This window comes from Atta cephalotes (assembly GCF_000143395.1).
Source record: "Atta cephalotes unplaced genomic scaffold scaffold00024, whole genome shotgun sequence".
Lineage (NCBI taxonomy): Eukaryota > Metazoa > Arthropoda > Insecta > Hymenoptera > Formicidae > Atta > Atta cephalotes.
Genome location: NW_012130088.1, coordinates 1,681,965 through 1,691,770, shown reverse-complemented (window position 1 = coordinate 1,691,770; position 9,806 = coordinate 1,681,965). Strand labels below are relative to the sequence as shown.

General features: G+C 33.3%; 3 protein-coding genes across 3 annotated transcripts in view; 1 reads left to right on the top strand and 2 right to left on the bottom strand.

Annotated features, from left to right (window-relative positions):
* Positions 1-356: 356 nt before the first annotated feature.
* On the bottom strand, positions 357-5,113 carry LOC105620068. The gene is made up of 4 exons (XM_012201578.1): positions 5,099-5,113; positions 3,102-3,689; positions 1,831-2,014; positions 357-1,068 (listed from the first exon to the last, which is right to left on the bottom strand). The coding sequence occupies exons 1-4, from the start codon at positions 5,111-5,113 to the stop codon at positions 818-820; spliced, it is 1,038 nt and encodes a 345-aa protein (XP_012056968.1). The 3' UTR covers positions 357-817.
* A 1,812-nt stretch (positions 5,114-6,925) lies between these two features.
* On the bottom strand, positions 6,926-7,666 carry LOC105620067. Its single transcript, XM_012201577.1, has one exon. The coding sequence runs from the start codon at positions 7,664-7,666 to the stop codon at positions 6,926-6,928; it is 741 nt and encodes a 246-aa protein (XP_012056967.1).
* Positions 7,667-9,335: 1,669 nt separating this feature from the next.
* Positions 9,336-9,806, top strand: part of LOC105620066 — a 2,158-nt gene continuing 1,687 nt past the window's right edge. The window contains exon 1 of the mRNA XM_012201576.1: positions 9,336-9,347. Within this exon, the coding sequence (XP_012056966.1) occupies positions 9,336-9,347 (12 nt within the window). The remainder of the gene's footprint in view (positions 9,348-9,806) is intronic.

Sequence of the window (9,806 nt, the reverse complement as noted above, 5' to 3'; positions counted from 1 at the left end):
AACGAGGTAACGTTGTGTTGCGTTGCGAATGTTTGCCTTTTCGAATCACCAGCCTCCGTTTTTTTGGGAACAATTCAATAAAAGATCTAAGACTCACGAGACAAAGTAAAATTTAAGTAAAATTTCCACATTGGTATTTTCCGTTCATGTTCAAATCGTTCTGTCTGATATCTCTTGAACACGATTAAAATGTTGAAAGTACGCTTCGTCCTGATTATCATATCCTGATTATCGTGTAGGCAATGGCTGTATGTAGTAATTTCATGATTTTATTATTGGACATTTTACATTGATTTTTAATCAAGCTCTCCCATCAGTTACTCGACTGTAAGGACTGTAAGGAGCTATGCCAGATCTTTTTTCTTTAAGTCTTACTATTTAATATATCTCATTTATACACTTAACATTACTTCTCATACTATATCAATCTCCATGACGATGGCGGTGATGGCGACGACGATGCTGATTTTAATTGTCCTTTATCCTTAGTATCGATCGTATATGTGTACTACTCCGTTGTATTGTCCGACAGCATCCTGCATTATTTTGTAAAGAAGAATAAAAATATCTTGACAAACGCAAAAAAAGAGAGTCCCCAATCCAATTTAATTATTTCAGATCGATTCGAGCTTTTTGTTCCAGTCAGTGAGAAAAAGTTCTGATTGAAAATGAATGAATCAAAAGATTTTGATCATACATCAATCAGAATTCTGGTAGAATTAATCAGAAAATTCCGATTGTCTATATTCTGTCAGAATTCCAATTAATGCAATTTTAGCTTTCTGTGGATCGGATTTCCAGGCTATTTCTAAGATGTCTACAGAACGTTGTATGTGACATAATGAAGAGGCGTTGATGGTACGTATCTGACGATGCTCGACTGCGAGAAACTTAGTGGAATCGTGCTCAGCGGTGCGATCGACAAAGGATTGACGGTGCGAATTTGTTCGGTCGTACTAGTCGTACGTTGAGACAGTTGCTTTTTCTTCGGCGTCTCTGCTTCTTTGGTCGAAATCACCGTTGCACTCTTCAAGGCCGTTACCGCTGGTGTGATTATACCGGAAGCGCCTGCAGAGAAGAATGGCGAGACAACCATTTTTATTATACGATTTTCTCACAAGTCTAATAAGATCTCTTATTTCTAGTTCTACCCTTTATTATTTGCTGCAATTTGTACGGTATGATTTGTTCCAAAACTAATTTATGGTATCAACGAACGAGTTTATGAACCGGTCGCAATCGCAGAGGGAGAGGAGTGACCTTAAGACGGTCTTCGGTCCCGGAAATGGGACGACCTTCGAAAGAACGATGGAAAAAAGTATAAAAACAATCTTGATAAAAATCATATTTTTTTGATAGGAAAAAGTAAAAATACAGCATAGTTATAATCTTTCTTCGCTATTAAAAAAAAATCATTAATAAAATTTAAATTATAAAATAATTTTAAGAAATAGCACTATGTTGAAAAAAGTGACTGAAGTCAGTATATCTCTATAATAGAAAGTTATTTAAAATGGTTGACAATTTAAACTGATTAACGATTAAGTTTATTATTAATGTTTTAATAATTTAAATTTTTATCTAATTAAGACTATCCTAAAATAATTAAAATTGTTCAATTCAGAATTATAAAAATGCTCTACTAAGAAGTTGCTAATTTCGAGATGTGTATCTTTTCTATCAACGCGACGATGTGTATAGAATTATAGTGGAGCACTATATCGAGCAGAAAGCTTCAAGTATTTAATGAAAATAGCCCATGGCGATTTAATATTTATAAGCAGAACAGAAGAGAGAGTGAACAGTAAGGTGAGTTACAATTATAATGACCTTGAGTGATCGATGACTTCGATATGATGGAAGGCTCCAGCTCGTAGTTTCCATAAGAGATCCGAAATATTGGCACCGCCTGTTGTCTCGACATCTGAAATTGCGGCACGTGCGAGTAGATTATTGGGATCGCTGGGATATTTGAGCCATCGATAATTTCCTGCGATAATCTTCCAACGAATTCCTGCAGATCATGTCACAAAAAAATGTCGATGAAAATTTTGGAGCGGAATATTTTGAAACATTTTCTATCTCGGGCATTCCATCCGATTTAAAAGATATGTAAAATTTTTACGAGGACCGAAAAGTCTACTAAAAATGTCATTTAAGATTGTATTTTAAAAAATGTATAATCTCTACAAAAAGTGACTAAAATTGGAAATGTATATGTTCTATAATGAATGTTATATATGTATGTACGAAATGTTCAATAAGATCAATATTTATATTTGATAATGCAATTTGATAATTTAAATTATTTTATTTCATTTTAATTATTATTGAAAAACATATCTACTTCTTATTGACATAATTTTTTATTCAAGTTATAAAGTCGCCAAACTTCTTGTGTTACTTTTAAATATACATTAAAAAATTTATATAGCTTTAATAATTTTTTCATTTTGTTAAAAAAATACGTGTAATTAAATAATTATCTTTAAAAGTTTATTATAATTCTTGTATACTTATTGCTATCTTGAATTGTAATGTCAAAAGCAGAAAATATATAAAAAATTACACAAAATATATTAAAATATAAATATTTTTCACTAAACAACATTTACATTTATGATAGAATACATTTGCAAAATGTATTAAAAAATGCTTTTTATTTCGATAATCAACAAACAGGTTTATTTTTTTAACTGAACTTGCATTATTTATCTTTTCTCTTTTTTCTTCAATATGATCAGATGAACTATGCAAAAAGGATTCAGTTGAAAAGAACAGGCCTCATATATCTGAATTGTATTTCGAAAACGAATCAAACTCTATAAGAGCTGTTATCAAATTGGAACAAATTTATTTTTAATAATTTCATTTTATTCCAAAATAAAAGAAAAATTTTCCGTATATTTTACAAATGTATTCTATCAAACAAAAATATTATTAAAATATTATTAATTAAAAAATATTTATATTTCAATACATTTGCAAGAATTTCTTTATGTTTTTTCTTGCTCTTCGAACATCACAATATAATTGCAGAGAATAAGTAGAAGCCTATCTTTTGTAAGCCTATTGTCTTTGCCATTTCATAATTGACATACCTTTTGCATGCTCTTCTCGCTTGCTTTGTCAATGCTGCTTTTCGAAGCAATTGCTTGCAGAGTCTTGTCGCTGTCCTTCGGCTCGATATTCTTCGCGTTCTCCAACACTTTTCGCTCCCCTTCGTTCAATGCAATTTTCGTAGCTCCCAACTGTCCTAGCTTTCTATAGAGATCCGCATCACCTTGATCTCCCACGATTTTCTTCTCGAGCGCATTCTCCCGATTCTCTTCACGATGCTGAGTCTCTTCGTCTCTCTTGAGTGCCAGTTCCAAAGCCTGAAGATGCGCAGTGCGCGCAGCCATCACTTCCGGTGTGTCTTGGACCGGAAGCGGTGCCTGCGGGAGATTCGTCGCGATTACTTGAAATCCATTCTCGCTGTCGGCGAAATATTGCGCAGTCTGGATGACACCAGTTCCGTCGACGTAGCTGTAAGTGCCTCTGGTCGCACCATTGGATGTTCTGACCTCCGATCTGGCTGATCCTGGCGCACTATAGCCGAAACTGTATTGGCCCAGGCTATCTTGATAGTTTAGGAACACTGGCGGCTTAGCAAAACCGGTGCTTATCAAACAGTAGAAAATAAAAAGCTGAAAAGAGATCAACTTATGTTTCATATACTTTGCTTTGCGGTTTGTGAGACCTGTCGTAGATACATGAGAAACGTTAGATGTTTAGAATTACGGATTAGTATCGCTGGATGATATTACGGTGTGATAAGCATCAGCAATTTACTTTGCGAGAATAATTTAAGTTAAATTCCCGTTGTATCAAGAGAATCATTTGTGAAATATAAGTGTTTAAAAATTTAAAAAAAAATAATTTTTAACTTAATTAACTTAATTTTTAACTTATAATTTTGTACTGTATAAAATAAAAAATATAAATTTATTGTCTTTTTTTCAGAAAGAAAATAGAATGTGTTAATAGAAAAATTAAACATTGATTCTTTATTTGATTGATTCTTGACGATTTGTTCCGAATAATCTTTCGTAAAGATAATTTCGACACACGTAGTTAAACTCAACCAAGGATCAATTCTGGAGCAGGCAGAAGTAAAGTCAATGAGTTTAACAAGGGAAGAATCAGAAGTTAAAACATTTGTGAGATGCGATTTGTTACAAAAAAATCTTTGTATCCATCTTAAAAATCCGAACTAATTTTAATTCCTTAATCTTTTTTCCAAAAATTAACAATAAATATAAAAATCTTAAAATTTTCTGAAAGATTAAGTGATATAAATATAGTTTAACCACTATACGTTTTACCACTGTTCTCCACACTAAAGCGAACAGCAGCATTGGCTAATACTCAGGCCAGGTTCACATTAATTCGAAATATATTTATATCGCTTAAATATAAATATTAAAAAAAATTTATTCTGAAATATTGTAATACTTAACTGTTTTTCCCTTTTCTTAAAATTTATTATTCTGCCAAGTGGTTAATTATATTTTGCATGACTGCAGAATTTTTATTGTTAATTTTTGAAGAATTAAGAGGTGTTTGAAGCTAAGATTTGAAGTTAAGATTTGAGATGTTTAATATAAACATAATCTTTTGCAACAAACCATATTTTAAAAGCGTGTTTTCACTTCTGGCTTTCCCCCGGTAAGCCGGTACTCATACATCATATTGGTATACTGAGAAAAATTTGTGTGATTGAAAATAAACAAAACAAAAGATTCTAATTACAGCAATCAGAATTCTAATTATTCTGACTATCTCAAGAATTCTAGAATTATAATAGATTCAATTAGAAAATTCTAATTTATGCATTTTCAATCAGAATTCCGATTAATACAGCCTGATTCTTTTTCTAATGTAGTTCTTATATTTAAGATCATCTTCAGAATAGTCTTAAGATGTCGTAAACCAATTACAGAGCGTATTAGCATCTTAAGACATTACTTAAGACAATCTTGAAATAAGATGAACTATGAATATCGCGTTCTTAGAATCATGATCCTCCCACACGAGGAATCGGATGAGCACTTACGAATACGTTTTTCATGATGATCGTATCGATGATCGTACCGGTATATCCTCGATGTCAGGACACGTTTATATACGCATGCGGTCGCATGCAACCACGCCCTGTGGCGTCTTAATGCTGTCCTCCTACGTCCTCTTCCTCTTCCCACAAAGACGACGAAATTCGCGAAATCGCTATCATGGGCCACCGCGACGAGAACTGGTCACGCGAGTGGTTCCTTCGAGGTCGTGATCTTCGGAATCCGGCTTCGCGGATGCTTACTTTCCACCCGAGAGAGCGCCAGACACCAAGATGCTTTTTTTCCAACTGGGATCCGCCCGGCTATGCCCTAATACGTCGATCTTCAGGGTCGCATATAACATCGCGCGAGCGTTATTGCATAGGGGGTTGTTGAGCCAGGATCTCGACGAGGAAAATACGGATTATTGCTAATTTATCGTTCGATCGTGTATTCAATGGAATGCCTCTCGATGATAAGGACATCTCGTTGATGCTGATCGTTCCCAGGGGTGCAAAATTTTTCTGCTTCACGAAGAATCTTCATCTTTCATGTGAAAGAATCTTATAGAGACCAATAAAATATGGAAAATTTTGTTGTCATCTTGCATTTGCGTTGTACCGAAAGAAGTATCGAATAGCTTAGCGTCTAAAATATGAGTGGATTAAGTAAAGCATCATATTTATGTAAGATAATAAATTTATTCTTTTATGATATATTGGCTTTACATGGATGTATATATATATATATATATGTGTATATTATTTATTTTTATATATTTAGTACAGAATACATAGATATAAGTTTGGAGTGATAATAATAATTGTCACGCAAGACAGATGTTAATATTATTCTATTCCTATCCTATCAATTTTTTTTCATTTTTTATTAGAAAGAATTCCTTATTCATAATCTCCAATAGATCTACGAGTACACGGAAAGAACAGTTTTTTTTTAATTTAGCTAGACATAAATCTAAAAATAATTTGAATTGTATAAATATTGAATAATTTAAATTGTATAAATATTGAATTATTAAAATAATTATGTAGAGACAATGTGTGTGTGTGTGTGTGTGTGTGTGTGTGTTGCAAATATTCTGTCATCTTGTCGTTCTATAATATCACTGAAAAAAATATGGTAAACTTCAATAAATATTTTAATAGTACCTATTAAACATAAAATTACTTATTAAATATAAAAATATGTTTAATGGTACAAAAATATTAATTTGATTTAACTATATTTATTTCTTTTATTGAGTAAATATTTACTGTGTAATTAGTTAGTACTATTGAAATAAATATTTATTAAAATTTAATATATTTTTTCTCAATATATATAAAACATTCTATCAACACATTCTATTATTTTGAAAATCTATAATTATTTTAATGATCTAACAAAATTATTTTCAAATCTATAGCTAAATTTTTAAAATACTTCAACAAAACTGTTCTTTCTGTGTAGTTTACTATTATTATCCGAAATTCCGTGATTATTCCATATAAAGTTACGCATAAATACACTGAAAAAAGAGCAATATATGTAAATGCAAATGTTATTTGTGACATTTTCTTCGAATATTTATTAGTTGTAACAAAATTGGACTATGATAGCAAAATATACATTTCTGTGAAATATGTGTCATTTCCGTATTAATTGTAAAAAAGTAAATAGATAAAGTTTTCTAGGAATAAAATTTTATTTCGTCTTAGTTGAATAAGGATTTATTTCAATAAAATAAATGATAAACATTGTATCCTACAAATAAATTTTGAAGTATTTTTTCTCAGTGTAAGCTGTATTTCCTTTAAGCAACAAAACCTTCCTTAGTAAACTAATCTGCCGTAAGCAAGCGCCCTTCCAGCGATCGCTAAAGCATCAACAGATTTCACGTCGTTCGCCAAATTCTGATCTCCACGCGCAATCACTTCCGGTACGTCCAACGACCTGCCATTGGGACTGATAGGTACTAGAGTAGCGATGACGTTGTTGCCAAGCATCAATGGCACTACACGACCATTCACGGCACTTGGGAGAGCATCGCCGGATCTCGCAGCCTCATTCATCGGAAAGATCTTCCCGTTGGCAGGCGCGGTCGTGACTTCCGGTGCATTCAGAATTTTGCTGTCGGGATGTCTATCGACGTCAGACAAATCCAGTGCACCACCGTTGGACCTTGCAATCTCGTTCGCCAGGTTGATTCTCTCGTGGATATGTGCTGCCGCATGAGCCATCTTTGCAGCTGCGACTTCCGGCGTATCCACGACTCTGCCGTCGGTGCCAAGAGGCGCAAAAGATGTTAATATCGATGGCGCATTATCACGAAAAAACGATTGCCGTTCTCGTAAGGATCCAATAGCTGATCTGGCAATCCCGTTCGCCAACTCTGTCCTCTCGTCAATGTGCGTGGCTTCCGATCCGTCCAACGCTCTGCTATTGATACCAACTTGCATATCAGATGTCAGGGCGGTCAGGGGTGTCGCGTACGTCAAGGGTACAGACAGAAAAGTGGGTTTGGCTAAGACCAGGCTGGTCAAACCGAGTAGTACGATCGCGAATAGTGTCATCTCTCGCTTTACTCAGTTACGCTGAAATGGTAGTTTTACGCAAACGACAAATAGAGTAACGTCACGGAATGCACTCGACGACTCGTATCGGCGCAATTGTCGTGGTTGTCTTTATAGTCCTCCTAGATCATGTAATAGGACAATCGCGTAGGAGGACGCAAAGGGAGAGATCTCGATTTGAAAAGCTGTATGTGGTCAACTACTTCCGTTTCGCTCGGTAAGATAAGCCTATTTGTAAAACGAGAGTTTACGTTGGATAAGAAGAGATGAGGAACGCAATAGTGAAGGACGAGATGAAACGGAGAGGGATTTTCTTTCCGTTTCTTTCTCACGAAGACACCCGATCCCGTTTCCATTTCTCTGCCAGATCGACCGTAATCTAGAAGGTCGCGCCTGCGACGATGGCAGGCGTCGATCGCGTAATCAGATTCTAGAACGGGCTTATTGTCGTTTCTGCTTGATTGAGGTAAGAATGCCTGTCTACCTGCTTGTCATATTACTTGATCCTTAATTATTTCAACAAAAACAGATTTGTTGATTCATATTCATTCTGCGATCTATCTTTTAATTAATCCAGTGATTATAGATTTTGAGAGAGATTCTTATATCTTTAAATGTGTATCTCTTAAAATCTGAAAGTCTTAGGAAGAAGGAAATTCATTATTATTTAGTTAAATGCTCTTAATATGACAAAAAAAAAAAGAAATGAGCAAGATATGAATAGTGTACACTAAAAATTACATAATTCTTACAAATATACTTTAACTTTGTTCGAAAATATTTGTAAAGTTGCGTATTAAAAAAGAAAGATAAGGATGAAGACCATTATTTTGCGAAGAGTTCTTAGTATTTTAAAGAAAAGAAACGAGTAAGGAACGAATGATCCATTGTGTGTACTAAGATTAAGAGCTGAAATTAAAATAAGAATATTAATTTTATTTTTAAAACTAAAAAATTTATCTATACATAACAAAATTAATTTAATTAATTTAATTAATCACATAAGTATATAAAACTGTCATAATGTGTAAAATCAAAAAATGTTTCCTTCATCAAAACAACACGCGGCTCTCCTAAAGAAGGATTAAATATCTGCGTCAGTTAACAATTAAATCCAAAAATAATGTCCGTTTCTACTAATGTAAATTAACTTTAATCTCGGTTTAACTTGATCTTCATCCTTCTTTAACTCTTAGAATTTGGAAAACATGAGTTAGTTGGATTAAGATTAAAATTAAACTTAAAGGTTGGTAGAAACGAACATAAAACGGAAGGAAAATCAGTTATCACGATGTGACGATAAAAAGATAAAAAGAAGGCGAACGCTACGAATCGTTCAATCAATTTTTTAAGTTTTGATTAATCGAGTCGGTAGACGAACCAATTTAGACGAGAGGATCAACAAGCCGACAACTCGTAATGTGAACTCGTTATGTGAACGGGAGTGAAAATGGACGTCAATGTCAAATACATGACGATTTTTATTGGACACTGATGTTTACGTTGTGATAGCATTCTGGTAGTAGTGCCTGATTCGGCACAAAGCCTCTTTTACCCACGGGGTATATATAGCCGCGTGTACGGGGTAGTACACGACATATTAGCCGAGTACCTTGGCGAGTACTGATCTTGATCGGCAGCGCTAAGGAGCTGAATAATTTCATTCAACATGAAGGTTTTGGTGAGTATCAATAAAGACTTTTGTAAGGAATATCATACTCAGGTTACTGTGATTTTTTTTATTATTTTATATTATGTAGGTTTTTTTATTATTATACATTGTCGATCGCGATAAACGACAGAAACTGATTCACTTATGAATTGCATTTCTCTCAATTTTTATTATATAAGTGGCACTTTTCTCATTTAGTGAGTTCATTTATATGACGATTTTGTTTCTAACTTATTATTGTTTTTTAATATAAATTCTATATTTCTTGCTGTCAGGAAGGAAACATAATAATTATATGACAGTTTTTTTTAACTTTTATAAAAATAACAATTACAAGTAATAAATAAAAATAAATAAAATTAAAGATTCTTTTAATTAATACAATGATAAATGCACTGAAAAAAAATCTTAATTTTAAAAAATATCTCTTTACTCGTATTCAAAAAAATTATTTCTTTGGATCAATAA

Coding starts and splice junctions, on each gene's coding strand:
- LOC105620067 (XM_012201577.1), bottom strand. CDS start 7,666: ATGACACTATTCGCGATCGTACTACTCGGTTTGACCAGCCTGGTCTTA.
- LOC105620068 (XM_012201578.1), bottom strand. Junction 2,015..3,101: donor GCGAGAAGAGCATGCAAAAG/GTATGTCAATTA, acceptor CATGATCTGCAG/GAATTCGTTGGAAGATTATC. Junction 1,069..1,830: donor GAAGTCATCGATCACTCAAG/GTCATTATAATT, acceptor TCTTCTCTGCAG/GCGCTTCCGGTATAATCACA.